Source organism: Malaclemys terrapin, chromosome 17 (assembly GCF_027887155.1).
Source record: "Malaclemys terrapin pileata isolate rMalTer1 chromosome 17, rMalTer1.hap1, whole genome shotgun sequence".
Taxonomy (NCBI): domain Eukaryota; kingdom Metazoa; phylum Chordata; order Testudines; family Emydidae; genus Malaclemys; species Malaclemys terrapin.
Window position 1 is genome coordinate 10,468,086 of NC_071521.1, and position 17,742 is coordinate 10,485,827.

At 40.5% G+C, this 17,742-nt stretch overlaps 1 protein-coding gene across 5 annotated transcripts in view; it reads left to right on the plus strand.

The window, feature by feature from the left end:
• MED27 (mediator complex subunit 27) overlaps positions 1 to 17,742 on the plus strand; it is a 180,883-nt gene that overhangs the window by 17,111 nt on the left and 146,030 nt on the right. The window contains exon 3 of one of the 5 annotated variants that reach the window (XM_054007646.1): positions 1,605 to 2,478. The exons of the other annotated variants lie outside the window; for them this stretch is intronic. Coding sequence (XP_053863621.1) covers positions 1,605 to 1,709 — 105 coding nt within the window. The 3' untranslated portion in view covers positions 1,710 to 2,478. Of the gene's footprint in view, positions 1 to 1,604; positions 2,479 to 17,742 lie in introns of those variants that run through there. 5 annotated transcript variants of the gene reach the window in all.

Sequence of the window (17,742 nt, forward strand, 5' to 3'; positions counted from 1 at the left end):
TCACTTTTCATAATTATGAGAAGTGATACACTAATATACAGTGCAGCATAAACCTCAACAGCTGACAAGGTGGGTGTGAATTGTTAAATGGTTTGAAATACCTTTATTTTCTAACGAGTGTTGTTTCATATATCTCTAAGTATTAAAATCCTAGCTGTTAGCACATCTCAGGGTGAATATGATTGATGTTGCCGTGCTCACCAAAACACTCCTCCTCTTCCCTATCCCCTCCAACTCTTATTCCTCTCTCTTCTTTTCTTCTTCCTTTACAAAAGCTGTATGAACAGTTCATTTTTGGGTGGTTGAATTATGCTGTAGATAAGCCAGTGAGACCACTCTTCCTTTTTACCTCCACTTTAATTTACATACTGTAATCATTGCATACATCTGGTTAAAGTGCCTTAATTTAATTTGTGTTAATAACAAAATTTCAACTAAATTGAGTCATGCACTTTTACAGGTGTGTGTGATTTGTATGGCATCTTGCTCTTCCACATATCACATTGGGGGCTGTGTAAAAATGAAGACAAACATTTATAGAAAGTGATAAATGTGACAAAGTATAACTACAAGACATTGTTGTGTGGGGATTAAGTGAAGAGTCTGAAACAGAATTCCTAGGTTCTGCTCCTGCTGTTGTTGTTCCTAGCACTGTCATTGACTCACTGTGTCACCTTGGGCAAGTCACTTAACCTCGCCATGTCTGGTTCCTGTTAGTGGACTTAATATGTAAGGGGTAAAGCTCAGTGTTGATGCAAATATAGCTATTAATAAAATTATTTTATTTGTATAATGTTGGGTTATTACAAACTTGCCTGCTTCTGTACTGAATTTTAGGAGATACTTACTTTCATGCATACAAAATTTGGAGATTATGATAGCTCCAATGCTTATGTTTTTGGTTACTTATTTAATTAAACAATATGGTCAAGCTAATTAAGGAAATTCCTCCAAAATGTCTGCTTTCTGTCAGCTAGTGGCAAGCACCAAAAGTGTCAGAGGATGACACCTCCTTACCCATAGAACCATATTTATTATCACCAAGCATGGTTACACAGACACTAGAATGCTGCTTTATTACATACACACCGTTTCAAAACATCGCATAAAAGAGAATAATATAAGAGTTAGTTGTTTATGATTCATGCTATGTACAGAATACTGGATAAGAATTTTAATTGCAAGATGTAAATGAACTATGAGTGGTAGCTTGTAAATCCAGGAACTGTTTGGTCAAAAATAAAGGCAACGAGAGTGCTTTCTCAAACAGGACACACATCCCTTTGTACAAGACAGCAGTTTCAAATAGACAAGATCTTTATCTCAAGAAAACAAACTTTGTAAGATATTTATTATTTGTAATCAGGTCCACAGATCCATGACATAGGAGTCTCTGTTGTTCTGTGCACCCTTGCAGGCAGGTCAAACTTGTTAGTCAGTGGTAGGGGAGGTATGGCTCTACCTCTGAGAAACTGACAGTTTTTGGTCTCTCTCTTCAGCTGCAGGCAGGCAGACCAGCTCCTGTGGGGTTGGGGGTGGGAGGAGGGAGAGGGGAAAAAATCCCCAGGCTCTTTATCAACAGAGGATTTCCTTTCTCCCCATAGTCACTGGGACTCTGTGTCCCCTGTTCACCCACATGGAGTGCAGCATGGCAGAGAAGTCTAAGAGAGGGGAAGCTACAAACTGCCGCTCCTGGATCTCACCACTGATGGAGTGGCTGGATGGAGATCTTTGCCTGTTCTGTGGAAACCCAAGATCCTCTTCAGTGTCCCAAGCAGGAGAGTGCCTAGAAAGCAGTCAATGGCCATGCCTCAGCCTCAAGATCTCCCAGGCCTGACACAGGCAGCAGCCCCATGACCATGCAAATGGTGGCTCGGAGCATAGATTGAAGCAAAACATTGAAGGGCCTGGGAAGCTTCCTGTCTAGCCACGGGAGCCTGCTCTCAGAACCGCAACTGTTGACCACGGAGCAGCTACCCAGCTTCTCTCTTGAAGTGTGGTGGTGGCAGGGAGCTACTGTTTCAGAATAGGCACAGCAAAGAGAGTCACGTAGGGGGCCCTCGGGACCAAACTCTTCCTTTCCACAGTATGCTCTTGTTTAGCATATCTGGCACGTAAATGCCTTGCAATGCCAGCTACAAAATTCCCATGCGAATGGCTGTTCACACTTTCAGGTGACTTTGTAAAAAGAAGCCGGCAGCATTATCTCCCGTAAATGTAAACAAACTTGTTTGTCTTAGTGATTGGCTGAACAAGAAGTAGGACTGAATGGTCTTGTAGGCTCTAAAGTTTTGCATTGTTTTGTTTTTGAGTGCAGTTACGTAACAAAAAAATCTACATTTGTAAGTTGCACTTTTACAATAAAGAGATTGTATTACAATATTGTATGAGGTGAATTGAAAAATACTATTTTATCATTTTTACAGTGCAAATATTTGTAATAAAAATAATATAAAGTGAGCAATGTACACTTAGCATTCTGTGTTGTATTTAAAATTAGTATATTTGAAAATGTAGAAAAAACATCCAAAAATATTTAAAAAAAATTCAATTGTTATTGTATTGTTTAACAGTGTGATTAAAACTGTGATGAATCATGATTAATTTTTTTGAGTTAATCGCATGAGTTAACTGCAATTAATCAACAGCCCTATTCATTATATTTATCTTTACAAGAGTTATCAAGGTTTGTGTACAGGTGTAATAAATTACTCTTCTTTCATAGAAAACAAAGAGCTGACTTGACTTGTAGTGCAGGGTGCTATCTCTTGGGAGACAGAGGCTTGATTTTTCTCTATGGTTGTAGTCTTATGTCTTGGGCCAGTTGGGACTAGAGGCATGGTGAAAGTCAGTGCTCTAAGTATGGGAGTGGAGATTGCAGAACACCAGAATTATCATTTTATGACAGATTGTCAGGGTATTTTGGTCAGAGAGAAGTTTCTTAGCTTTCATTGCAGCATAATTGGTGTCACAGTACACCTCTTGGTGGCTTATAGAAGGGGATAAGGGACTGGTAAAAATGTGTCTGGTGGCACCTTAAAGACTAACAGATTTATTTGGGCATAAGCTTTCGTGAGTATAAACCTCACTTCTTCGGATGCAAGTGAGGTTTATACTCACGAAAGCTTATGCCCAAATAAATCTGTTAGTCTTTAAGGTGCCACCAGACTCTTTGTTGTTTTTGTAGATACAGACTAACACGGCTACCCCCTGATACTTGGTAAAAATGTGAACATCTTATTCAGAACAACTTGAATCCTAAATCTTTGCATTACAGTGGTTATACCTACTTTTGCATAAGCTCTTGCTTTCAAGTGAGCATGGGAGAGTTTGTGCTTGAATAAATGATAAAATCCTACAATTTAGAGATGGACATGACCTATTAGGGCATATAGTCAATTTCCCTGCCAATGCAGGATACTCTAGTGCTTTATCCTGTCTAATTTTAAATGGCTTCCATTTGGAAAAAAACAGAGACATAAACAAAATCTTTTGTCAGCGACATTAGTGCAGTTATAGCGTGCTCTGGTAAAACCTTCTTCTGTAGTAATAAAAGTAGGTTTAATAAAGGCCTTTAAGATGACTCATTCTTCCAGGTACTGTTTCTTGGCCATTATTTGACCTCTTATAAAAGTAACAAGTTTTACGGACTCCTGAAGCATCCTGAAGAGATCAATAATTGTCTTCCTGTCATTAACCCCTTTGCAAGGTGAACTCTGACTGAAGTCTTGCTTGATGACATTAGGCTGTAGATGGAATACTTAAAGCTGTTATTGTACTGCATGTACATTAATGGTAGAAGACAGTCATACCAAATGGCTAATTATATTTAGCAGGAATGAAATAAGCTCATCAGTCAAATATTACTCTTTCAGTTCTAAATTGCTCATGAAATAAGCCAGTACAGTGTAATGAATAAATTGATGGTACTTTTACCTATTAGCTTATTGGTAATTTTCTAATTTATGCTTATTACAATGTTTTAAACATCTCCAATACTTTGAATGCTATGTCCTAACATTTGGTGTAATTTATGTGCTCTGCATATATGACAGCTTTGATTGAGAAAAGGTAAAAAAAATTTAAATACCTTGCTTCTTCCAGAAATTTACCCAAGAAACTGTCCAGTTTAGGAAAACACTAGGACTATTCTCTTTGGCCAGGCTTTTCCACAAACGTTGCTAAGTCTCCCCATCCGTTCATCCACAGTATGCCTTGATACAACATTGATGGGCACCACACACATTCCTGAAATAAAAAAAAGGAATGATTTTCATCAGAAATTGACCTACACCCTATATCAATATTTAATCTTTGCTTTAGTCTTTTTCAATGTAGTCTGCAACCAAAACAAAAACTGCATCTATAGTGTTTTGGTTAACGTTTCCAAGTCTTTGGGCTTGTCTACATTTGAAATGCTATAGCGGCGTAGCTGCACCAGTGCAGGTGCGCCACTGTTGCGCTTCAGTGTAGACACTACCTAGTTGACAGCAGGGGTTCTCCTGTTTGGGGTAGGTAATCCTGAGAGGCGGTAGCTAGGTTGTCAAAAGAATTCTTCCGTCAGTTTGCTTTGTTAATGTGTTTGGGAGAACTAAAAATTAATTTATTATCTACTGTTCATTTACAAATAAGATTAGGTAAGTGACTTGTTGGAAAGAATTTGCACGTAGCTTTATTTTGTGTTTGCAAAATGTATCTCATGGCAAGAAGTGAGAGGAACGTCAGTGGTTACTTTATGCTTATTAAACAAAGGGCTGTTTCTATAAAGAGCTTGTGAAACTAAGTGAGAACAATTATATCTCATCTGTTCACTGATTCATTAAGGCATAGAAGCATTTTCTCAATGAACACAAAGTATAAATCTCACATCATTGTACTTGCTTGGTGTCTTTTTTTTTTTAATTTCTTACTTTAACACCCGTCCCCCAAACCATGCATGTTTGATACCCCATAGAATTATTTGGCCTTATCCAGATTGCTGTTGTCTCCTTCAAAAGTTTGTACATTGACTATCTGACAAAATAACTAAGATACTTATTGGGTAGAATTAGGCTATGTCTACACTAGAAACCTTACCGTGGCACAGCTGTACCGATGCAGCTGAACTGCTGTAAGATCTCTGGTATAGCTGCTCTATGCAGATGTGAGAGGGTTCCCCTGTCGATTATAATGAAATCACCCCCCCCCCCAACAAGTGGTGTTAGCTCTGTCAGTGGGAGAATCTCTCCCTTACGTTGCTCGGGGGGTGGGTTTTTTTTTTCCACACTCCTGAGCAACAAAAGTGGTAGTGTAGATATAGCCTTACATCTGAAATTGAGTGTTTTTCAGAGACATTCTAGGGTTTGATTGGAAAGCAGAGCATGACTGAAAACAGCTACCTTTTAAAATATGAAATACAAATATAAAACTGTCCTTTACACTTAAAAAGGTAAAATTAAAAGCTAAGTTGCCAGTCTCTTTGCTTGCCCCATTGTGCTTAGATTCTCTAAGTATTCTTCTGTCCCTGAATTCAAACACTGTAGTGATCTGTGCATACCCTGTCAGGTATACAGATGCAAAGGAATCAATTAAGGTTTGAATGGCAGCCGCATTTGTGAATTTCCTTGCTTTTATCATAGTTAGGCTATGTCTACACTTTTGTCAGTAAAACTTTTGTAAGTCAGGGGTGTGGGAACCCCCTCCCCCCCCAACCAACATAAGTTTCACAGACAAAAGCGCCTGTGTGGACAACGCTATGTTGGTGAGAGACACTCTCCTGCGGACATAGCTACCATTGCTCACTGGAGGTGGTTTAATTATGCCAACAGGAGAACTCTCTCCCGTTGGCATAGGGAGACAGTAATATAGACAGTACTAAAGTAAGGCTATCTAGACATGTCTCTCTTTAATATGTATTTAAATTAAATTAAAATATTAACTTTTCATAGATGTGTGATCACATAATATGGAACTGCAGCTGTACTATGCTTTACTTTTCTGACCATAGAATTTTACTTTTGCATATGAAGTCTCATTGAAATCAATGGTGCAAATATTTTCTGATGCGTGTGTGTGCACACTTCCTGCTCTGAAGAGCTTTACTCTTTCATCCTACACACAAGAAGAGGAAAGAAACAGCACACCTATGCTGTCCTAGGTTATATCTTGTCAGCCACACCCATTACATTACACCTAGCTGCTACAGGTAAGGTGAAATATCTAGGAGAGACAGTCATCCAGAGGTTTTCTGTCTTAAGCTCTCTAAGGTATGAAAACATTTGAGAATCCCTGATATGCACAATTTGACACTTCCCCCCCATCCTAAAAGCCCAAAGCAATAAATCTATACTAATAGAACTTTTTTTTTTTTAAGAGGTTCTTTGAGGTTGTCATAGTCTGAAATAATAGAATGTTACTATATTTGTGTTTTTGGCTGACCGTTACAATAAAAACAGCTGAATCAATTTGTTGGGTCTTGACAGCTTGTTTCCAGTTTTAGTCTAATTCAGTTTGAAACAGCTGCTACTGATCTCTGAAAAACAGTTTTATGATGGAAATGATGACATTCCCAACTATAGCAGTATTTCAGAAGTTGGCTTTTCCTTGCATTAAAAGAACAACCCATTTAGAGGAAATGTCACTTTTTAACTTAGATCAAATAAGTGTGATATATTTTAAAAAACATTGTTCTTCTACTGATACATTCAACCTTGAGGGGGATTTTTTTCCCTTTTCTGTTGAGGTTTCATTGCTCCTTTAAAAAAAAAAATCATTCTGCATTTCACAGTAGTTAGATTTTTATTCTAACACTTATTGTCCTACCTATATGCTTTGTTATATTCTATTTAGGGTTTTCTCTGCAGTTTTCAACATGTTGAGGTCTAACAAGTTTCCTGGCCTGCCTTATGGTTCAGTTTTACTCAGAGCAGAGCACTGCATTTCCAGAATTTCATAGAATGTGTCTTAAATTTGGCTTATGCCATTTGGAGTGAGTTGGCTAGTATAGCAGTGCTGCTTATCCAGTCTGGCTTTGGGCTAGTTGTTGCCTCAGCTTCCCCCTTTTGTGCTCTCCAGTAGCTTGAACACAGGATTTCATGTGTTGAGTAATGCCACTTCTTTGGGGTCTGGGTTTTTAACAAAGTTCACAGGGAAACATAAGCATTTTCCATCAGCCTTTCCTAGCTGGCTCACAACACTTCATGCTGGGTTCTTAGTCTTGTTTCTGCTGAGGCTTTCCTCTAGCAGACTTGCTCTCTACGCTCTAGCCATCCTAGCAGGCTTGCACTCCCAAGGCCCTCTGCCTGGGAGCTAGGAATAGTCTCTCTGCTTAGAGAAGTTTATGTAGCCCTTCTGCTTTTCTGAGTCTCACTCTGCTCTCTATCAACCAGCAACTCCCAAGTTTTCTAACTGGAGTCTTTCCTTCCTGCCTGTCCACAGGCATCTGTTTTTTTTTATCTCTTTCCCCTACCAAGGGGGCCTGATTTAGCCATGCGACTTTGCTAGTTTTCTCCACCTAGGGAGGTGAGCTAAATGTGTCACAGGTGGGGCTGGACCCATCTCCATTTCAACATCTGGTCACCCTGTATAGCTAGTTTACCTGGTGTATCCTCTAAAGCCCTGTGTAGTAATTAAATAGTTCACAGAGCTGATCAGATTTGCAGGATCTCCTGTGGCTTACAACATGATGGTTCCAACTTGGGGTTTGTCTACACTGGCACTTTACAGCGCTGCTCAGGGATGTGAAAAAACACACCCCCGAGCGCTGCAAGTTTCAGTGTTGTAAAGTGCCAGTGTAGATAGTGCACCAGTGCCGGGAGCCAGGGCCGGCTCCAGGCACCAGCTCTCCAAGCATGTGCTTGGGGGGGGGGGGGGCACCTGGAGGGGGGCGGTGCTCACCCGGGGAGAGCGGGTGGCGGGGGGTGGCAAAAAAGCCAGAGCCGGCCCTGCTGGGAGCTATTCCCCTCATGGAAGTGGTGTGGTTTTTTTTGTTTGTTTGTTTGTTTGTTTTTTATAGCGCTGGGAGAGCTGTCTCCTAGTGCTATGCCGCAACTACACAGCCACAAGTGGCATTCAGACATCCCACCAAGCAGTATTGACTTCTTTGTTGCCAGTGATCAGCCCTGGAGTAGGATGTCCTGAATGCTATAAGGAAATTCTGTTTGCCTTTACAAGGAGGAGGGAAGGGTTGTGAAGAACTGTTAAAGAAGAAAAGTGTCTGTTAATGAACTGTCCGCTACCTATGTGTGAACAAAAAGTGGGGAATGATACTGAGTGTTGGAATTTTGAAAGATGGGAACAAATTCTGGGGAAAGGAAGTGTGGCCTTATGGATTGGGCAGTAGACTGGGATTGTGGAGACCTGGGTTTTGTTCCTAGCCCTTTAACTAGCTTGTTGGGTGACTTTGGGCAAATCACTTCACTTCTCTGTGTCTCAGCTTTCCCATCTGTAAAATTGGGATCATGATACTTCCTTCCTTTTATAAAGTGCTTTGAGAGCTACTGAGGAAAAGTGCTATATAACAGCTGGGTCATAATTATTATTAAACTGAAGTATACGTGGGCATCTTACAACTTACATTTTGGATTGCTTTGATTTTGTAATGTTTTAATACTGTTATACATTACCTCTATTCTCTTTGTTAACAGCGCTGTACAAGATAATAAAACATTTATTTGATTTGTTGAAGTCTTCCTTCATTTTTCAAATTGTAGTTCATTTTTTCACCTTGGAAACAATATTGGCTTGCGCTGTGTGGTACCAGGACTAATCTAAATTAGAAGCTGTGTTCTAGGATTATGCAATAAAGCATTAGTGTGAAATGGAATTGCCTTTTATAGTATTCATTGTAAGGGAAAATATATGCACAGAAGATGCAGAGTACATTTGTTTTTTAAAGCAAAAACTCAGACTTTGCAAGAATTTCTACTGTGAGATAGTGTCAAAATTAAATTATATATCCACAAAATACCTCAGTATTGCCCCCTCTCAAGTGCTTATGTGTTTAGGGATAAAGGGAAGGAGGTGCCTGACTTCTTGATCTATTTTCTCTGGAATCATTAACATATTTGTGTGTCCTTTCTTTTTCTGTAAATGTCAGAATATTATGATCCAGCATTTTGCCCAGCAAAGTCTCAGGAATATTTAAAGTTTTTTTTCCTTGATATATATATTTTTTTCCCACAGTCTGAAGAGCCTGATTTGGGGCCGCTTTAGGATTAAGTTGGATTACTAGCATCTTCTCTCCATCCCTCTTGTGTACCTTGTATGAATACGTCCTAATAACTATTGATATTGCATTCATCCTGCAAGAAGCTAAGACCTTTAGTATCTGCTGATGCTGCAGTTTTGACGTTGTGTTTTTCTTACAAGTAAAATCAATTGAGACAAATCTTGGTAACTTTTTTCCAGTGAAATAAAGTGGGTAGGCCATTGAAGCCATTGAAGGTTGCGCCTTATACAGGGCATGGTCTTACATCACATGCATGACTTTTTCAGCAGAATTGATTGGTTGATCCAGTAGATTTAAAGGTCAAGCTTAATCACATTTCAGGAAGATTGAAGAAGATATAAAATTGCTACTATGCCTTACTTGGCTATGTACCTTCCTTTGGTGCAGTTTGCTTTTCACAGTATATCTCTTAATTTACTCAGCTGGAGTATCAGTGCTTAAAGGGCACAAGTCAACACACTTTTTTCCTCTTATAAATGAGGGAGCCAGTTAGTGTCTTGGAGACACAATTAGCTGTCTTTTAGAGAACTTAAGGTGGATGAGAGGATTCTACAACACTGCAGAAATGAAGGTTACAACTCCCTTTTGCGGGGAAAGGTGTGAGGAAGGATGCAGGCTCAATGCTTTTGTTAACTCGTCCTTACAGTTGCTGGAGATGACAAATTCAGAAGCCTGCTGATTTTGGCCATTCGAAGTGTGTTGCTGCAGAACAGATGGAGGAGAGAGACTGCATGACAGTCTTTGGCAGGTGGGGACTTTTTGGTTGTAGGGAATCAAAAGCACAGCTTATTAGTGGTGGTTTATGTGACAGCTTAGTATTCTGTAGTTGTCCATAAAGACCAACTTGCTTTGGAATGTGAAGTTTTGTAAGCATGGTGTTTCAGGATCACGTTTCTATTTAAAAGATAACCATATCTGTATACAGCTCTGAATAAATTCCTTGTTGTTTTTGTTGCAACCATCAAGAATGAGACAACTGCTTCACCACTGCAGATGACCATTGCTCCTTTCAGTTGATGCAAAGAAAAATAGATGTTGCAGGACTGAGAAAATAGTTTAATATGGTTAGTCTAGTGAAACAGCAAAAGGAGTCTTAAAATGGTAAAAGATTTGACGGGAAGAAACTGAATTTAGGTTCACTGTCCAAAATGAAATTTAGAGACGCTTTCAAGTTTAAAAAAAAAAAAAATCACACTTCTATCAGATTTTTTTAACCTATTACTATGATTTCTGTAACTGAAAGAGGCTAAAGAAAAATATTTTTTCATTAGCATTTTGTAACTTGGCGTATTTCGTACTTGTATGTAGTATGTTTCACTATTTCTGCTATATGAATTAAACTGAGTTCCTCTGTGTGGGTTTTTCGTGCCGCAGCGGGGAGAGAATAACATTTTAAATTGAAAAATGGGATTTTAAAACTACAAAATTTGGCAGGTGTCTTGGGACAGGTATGGATCTACTTCTCGCTTATTTTAAAATTGATAAAATTTAAAGTTGACAATGTCTATTTAAATATCAGATACAATTACAAACCCTCAGACAGTGTGTATGATCTAATGATGGTTTACATTAAGACTGCTGTCAGTCATACTGTAGTAGTACCTCACTAATTTTACCTTTTGTTAGTCAGTACATAGAATCATTTTCACCAAAAAAGTGTTGCTTAACTTCTCAATGGTAGAGGGAGTGCTCTAATGAAGTCTCTTGCTCAAACTGTTACCCTATGGTATATTTTTGGAGGCTATATTAATTATGGTATCCTTAGTACAGTTATGTACATAATTGAACAAAATGCACTTTTGTTTGCCATATCCTTTAAGCTTATTGGTTTGCTTATGTGCTAACTTGCAAATTTAGAGCTTGTCTGCATGGGAAAGTTAGTGTGCATCCAGCCAGGGTGTGGATTTACAGGTCACTAGCTGCTCTGTACTTACTCCCTGTGTGGACACTCGTACTCTGCACTAAAAGTGACTTTGGGCGGTTTAGTTTAGTACATTTTAAAGTGTATTAAACTAAAGTGCACAAGGGCACTTTTAGTATGCAGTGAGAGTGTCTGCACAGGCAGTTGGTGTGGAGTTGCCAATGTCCAGTAAATTCTCACACTAGCTTGCTGCATATGAATTTCCCGAGTAGACAAGCCCTTGGTAATTCACAATGAATTTCCCAGTTATTAGTAGGAATTAGTGATGTTCCCTTGTGGGGACTGGACTAGATGACCTCTTTAGGTCCCTTCCAGTCCTACGATTCTATGATTGTGTGTAGAGCAGCAGATCTCAAACTGTGGGTCATGATCCCAAAGTGGGTTGTGACCCCGTTTTAATGAGATTGCCAGGGCTGGCTTACATTTGCTGGGGCCTGGGGCTGAAGCCTGAGCCTCACCATGAAAGGCCGAAGCCTGAGGGCTTCAGCCCTGGGCTGTGGGGATCAGGTTACAGGCCCCCAACCTGGGACTGAAGCCCTTGGGCTTTGGCCTCCCTGCCTGGTGTGATGGGGTGCGGGTGGGCTCAGGTTTCGGTCCCCCCTCTTGGGGTTGTGTAGTAATTTTGTTGTCACAAGGGAGTCACGGTGCAATGAAGTTTGAGAACCCCTGCTGTAGAGTACAACAACACAGTATGACTTCAGCAACTTTGAACCAGTGCTGGTGGCTGCCTCTGGATAGGACAAGAACAAATTGGAGTTAGTTAGTTAATTTAATTTTTTTTTTTTCAATAATTCCACACCCTTTTTATTGTTTGGGGGTTCTTTTTCTCTCACATCCCAGACTGTAGGTCATGTATTCTCGTTTCTAGCAGGTGTAAACAAAGCTTTTGGAGATGTCATTGTCCCTATATAAAAGGCTTTGCTTGTTCCAGTACTTATCTTCAGCAGGAGGGAAGAACTTCTGTTGGTAGCCCTGAGATTCCAGGCTTTTCTTTTAACTTGCTTTGAGCATTTGAACACCAGATGCCCTTCAAATAGTGACTCTCCTGATACTCAGTGTTCCCCTGGATTTCACCTTCTCCCCATCCTTGCCCCCCCTCTTTGGGCTTGGTGCCCAATTGGGCTGGCACCAGACGTTACTGCAGGTGGGTAGTCCAGTCTCTAGTTACTGGCTTTTGCACCTGCAGAGAAAAGCAGCAAAGAAGGAGAACATTAATGACAGGTTTTTCAGGGGGCATGGCTATGTTCCATTCAGGCTGCAGCACTGCCAACCTCAGAGTTAAGTCATAACTTAGGTTTCAATTTTTGTAAAGTTCTTGATTCTTCTTATTTTTGTTTTAATTTCCCTCCTCCTCCACTGAATGTATATGAGGTAACTTCAGGTTGAAAATGTAGTAGTAATAACGAATAAAAGAAATTAACAGCTTGGTTTTGCTCCTGGATTAAGGTTATCTTGATTCTGCTGCTGTTGGTGCCATTTTAAAAATGTTGGGTAGCTAACTAGAAGCACAAATGATGGAAGCCTTGTCTGGGATAGCCCTGCAGAGGAATTAGCAAAGTAGGACATGGGTAGAGGGATTAAGTAGGATTTCTAGTAGTGGTGTGAGGAGCGCCAGGAGCTGGGAGTCCGGGTGCCACAGATCAGGTCCGACGACAACACCATCGGCACCCAGAGCGCCAGGGGCTTGCTGGAGAGGACCCTGAAGGCCACCATCCACTCGCTGTATGTGGAAACCCTGAAGCGTAAACCAGATCAAGGTAAAGTCTTTGAGTTGACCAGCAAGTGGGATGCCAGCAACCACTTCCTCGCTGGGGGCGGCTTCACCCACTTCGCCAACTGGCGGTTCATCCACCGTGCCCGGCTCAACTGCGTCCTGCTCAACGGAGCCGTCCGCCATGGGAACCAAGACAAGCGTTGCAGGAAGTTTGGCTACTCCAACGAGACCCTGCCCCATGTCCTGTGCAGCTGCAAACCCCACTCCAGAGCCTGGCAGCTGCGCCACAATGCCATCCAGAACCGCCTGTTGAAAGCCATCGCACCACGCATGGGGGAGATCTCCATGAACTGCACCATCCCTGGTACTGACAGCCAGTTACGATCTGATGTCGTCTTCACTGACGAGGCCCAGAAAAAGATCATGCTCGTCGACGTCACAGTCTCCTTTGAGAACAGGACCCCGGCATTTCGCGACACCCGAGCTTGTAAGCTGGAAAAGTATGCCCCCTGATTGACACCCTGAGAGCAAAAAGCTCCAAGGTGCAGATGGACGCCCTGATCGGCGGAGCCCTGGGCACCTGGGATCCCTGCAACGAGCGAGTGCTGCGGACCTGCGGGATCGGTCAACACTATGCATGGCTCATGCAACGCCTCATGGTCTCAGGCACCATCCGATGGTCCAGGGACATCTACATCGAGCACATCACCGGCCACCAACAGTACCAGGAGGCGTGAGTCAGAGTGACATCATTCTTCGACTCGAGAAAGGGACCAAGACACTTTCTCCGTTGGATCATATGAACTGGAACCATAAACTCACTGAACATTAAATCTCACCAAATGAGGGTCAATCCATCCTCATCATCATATCCACTCATTATACTCCACACCATCTTAATAAAAATTGTAATTCCATTCCTAGTTTAACTACCTCCCTACGGTCTCAAGGCTATGATCAAATCCTTTGTCACTTACCAGTTTTTCTAAAATGGCTGCATAGCTCTCCTTTCATGAAGTATGTCTTGTCCTCTGATCCTGTTTGTACTCTCATTTTGTGCATACGTAGTATGTGTAAATATATAATATGACATAGAAATATTACAACCCTTGCTTATTTCATTGTCTGCTTTTCTTTTTGGTGAATTCTGAGGCAGTGTACAATTTTTGCTGTGGCTTTACCCAAAACATTAGTGATCTTTTAAAATAGACACTGGCATACAGTGGTAGTAGAAGTATGTGCTTGAATGGACTGAGGGGACACTTCTTTGAAGTGGCCTTTCGAAGTGAATTTTGCATTGCTCTGATGGCCTTCTAACTTCTTTGTGTGTGTTGCTGTGTCAGCCACAATATGAGATCTGAAAAACAAATGTCTCATGTTTGCCACACTTCGCAGTAAATGTGGAAAGACTATATATATTTTAAATAAATAATGGACCAGGCAAGGTCTTCACAGCGACTTGCATGATCAAATCAGAGTGGCAGAAGGTCCTTTGTGATTTCCCTGTGGCTGATAAATCCAAGCACTACCTTGAAAGACCAGTTTTTGTTCTTGCAATGTGTTTACAATTTTTTTAAATCCCTTGTTGATGGCCATTTTCACTTAAAAGCTGTTTGTCAAAACTGACAGTTTTTAAAGGGTGGGAACGTGGTTACTCTTTTCTTACAAGCTGTGTTGTATGTTACACTGATCAATATATTACAAAGACATTGTTTTACAGTAACTTAAAAGCTAGAACATATCACTGAGTGCAATTATAGCTTCACTAAGTTTCCAGACTATAAGAAAGTTTCTGATTGTAAATGAATGTTTCTGTGTTGGATGGAGATCTATTTGCAAACCTTTTTCAAAGTAAGAAATTGACAGAAGGAATATAACACTGAAGGAATGCTCCATATATATAAAGCTGTACTCTTTCTTCCATCATCTTCCCTTCACTCCTTTCTTTAGCTTGCCTCCTTTCTTGAGTTTGGTAATTCTAACAACAGATGGTGGTGGTTTCAAATTAAAACAATTTAACGCAAGATCCATTAGCTGCCAACATGAAACACCCTTTACAAAAAGGAAAGAAACTCATTATCAAGTGTATTTAACCAAAGTAGGTATTTAATCTTTCTTAATCATTTGCATTCTTGAGAAGAATAATAACCAGTGGCAGCTGTCATTGCAGGCCAAGCCCCATGAATATGCTTGCTGGTAATTACTGTGTAGGATCTGTTTTAATTCTTTGGTTGGTACACTATACAAGAAGTTTAAGTCCAGAAGAAGTGAGTTGTATTTTGAAAGCATCTTGTTTATGATTGATTTGATTTCATTTTTTTCCCATTTGATTGATACTCTTTCAGTAACAAAACACTGTTTGTTTATTCGCCCCCCCCCCCCCCCCCCCCGGGCTAGTGGAAACAAAAATACTTTCTGCTTTAGTGGTATATGTATTTTTATTGCAAACTAGAAATGAGTACTGTTGGTTCCTGTACAAATTGAGTGTGTTTTAATGTGGATTCATTCCAGAAGGCTACCCTGTTGTTCATTTTAAATCTGTAGCAAAATGCAGATAGTATTTCATCGTGGTACTTTAGAAACTTATGAATTTATCCTTTTGTATTTTGAATTGTGACAGCTTCTGACTGATATCCCTCACCACTGTACATTCATATGCTAGAATATTTGTTCACCCTTAACCAGATTAACTTTCTTCATCTGTCTCTAAAATCTGGCTTGAGTTGAAGTGGAACTTTCTATTCATAAATTGCTGCAGCTTCGTAAGGGGACATGTTGACAAGTAATGTTTCCTCTAATGGTAGAGAATGAATAAACTATATCTAACTGTTTTAAAGAAGATAGTCCTATTTTAGTCTTGAGTGTGGCATCCAAATTTTCCTTACTGATGTGGAAGATGGGGAATAAAATCTCTCCTTTCTCCCCACAATGTTATTGCTTTCTTCTGCTAAAGGTTTACTTTGTTTAGTGGACCAAGTTAACCCTGATGAAGATTGTTGTCTTGTCTAATGGATGTTGGTGTAGTGATGTGAGAATTGCATACTTAACCATTGTTTGGAGAAAAGCTTGCCTACATCTGTGGTTGCTTTCTCTCTCTCTCTCTCTCTCTCTCTCTCTCTCTCACTTATCTGGCTCCCATTACCATAATATCTGTCACACACCAAAGTGAAGATGGTGTGACCTAGTGGCTGGAGCAGGAGTCTGGCTTAGTGAGTGGAGCAGAATTAGAAGACTGAGCTGGAGTCATGGTTAGGAGACAAGCCACTGGTCAGAGCCAGGAGTTAGGAATCAGGAAGTCCGAGGTAGGCAGGGACTAGGCTGGATCAGAGCAAGCAAGGGCTGGACAGATAGCAGGTCTGGCACAGCGTGGGTGTAGAACGCATTAAGCAACTGTGCACCAGTTGCTGCCAGGCTTAAATAGGGATCTCTTGGCCCTTCCTTCCAATCAGGAAGCGCAGTCACTTAGTGAGGGTTTATTGTGCCCAGACGAGTTCATTGGGTTGCTATATTACCATGTTCAGAGCCAGCTGACAATACCTGAGCACCTCACAACCTTTAATGTATTTATCCTCCTTACTTCACAGGATGATGTGAAATGTTATCCCCATTTCACAGATGGGAATTTGAGGCATAAAAAGACTCTGACTTGCACAAGGTCACACAGGAAGTCTGTCCGAACAGGGAGTTAAACCTGGATTTCATAAGACCTATGCTAGTGTCCTAATCACTAGACCATCCTTCCTTCTCACTGCAGATTTTTTTTAAAAAGCTGTCTTTTTTTCTGAGAAGACAGAATATGTCTTAGTCTTCTGTGGCCACTCTGATGCTTCATGTTTCAGCTGGTATGGGGTGCAGATAAGGAGACTGCATTCACTTCCTCCATCCAAGTCAAATACTATTCCCCTCATTTACACCATATTTTTTTCTTATGGGAGCTGCAGAGGGGGAAAAGGGTCTCTCATGCTTGCTTCTAAACCCATGTTTTCATCCATGGTGCTATTATTAGGAACTTTTGTACATTTATTTTCAGGTATCCCTTTGGCCAGAAGATATTCCAATGATTAGGCTTTCCCAAAGGTTACAGATTTAAGTTTTGAGAATTTTTAAATGTTTGGCATTCAGTTATGGTGACCTGGGAAATTCACCATTTTCAAAAATGAAAATAGTTTGACCTCCTTACATGTGTGCCATGGAATCTATCTCCTGCTCATGTGTGCATGCTCTTGCTCTTCGCATTGAAAAAGCCGATTGTATCTGCTTAGGTTCTCAAGGACTGGAACATTACTTACATCTGAAACCAGTCAGCTGCTTGTCTGCTCCACAATGCAGTTGGAAATGTTCCTCAGCAAATGTTGTTTGTGTTCCATCCAATTAAATAAGTCTGCCAGAATTAAAAACAAAAATTACAAAACCCACAGTGTGCTAATGCTGCCCAGTTGTAGTCTGTGCCATCTCCATGGTTTTGAGCCTTCACTATGCACTGTATGCTCAGAAGACTCTTCTCATCTAAAGCTGAGCTAAAAGTATGCCTAAATAGTTGATGTTCATAGGCATTCTGCATGGTGCAGAATCAACCTGGGAAAACTGCTAGTGCCAGGCATATAAACTCATTTATTTGCACAAAATTATGGTGGGATAGCCATTATCTTCCAAAAAGCCTGAATAAATCCTATGTTCTGGAAATAAATTCACAATATAGTAGTGTCTTGTTCTGTAATCTTCTCTGCCTCTCTTGATCACTTCACTTCTTGACTCCTTTTCCCTTTTACTTAGGATTGGAAGTGCTTACAATTCTTCACCACTCTTTCCAGTCCATGGCATGGGTTCATAGGCTTTAGAATTCCAGTCCTTTTCTCTTCAAACTTCTCTTGACAATGTCTTTTCATTGTATCCTTGGCT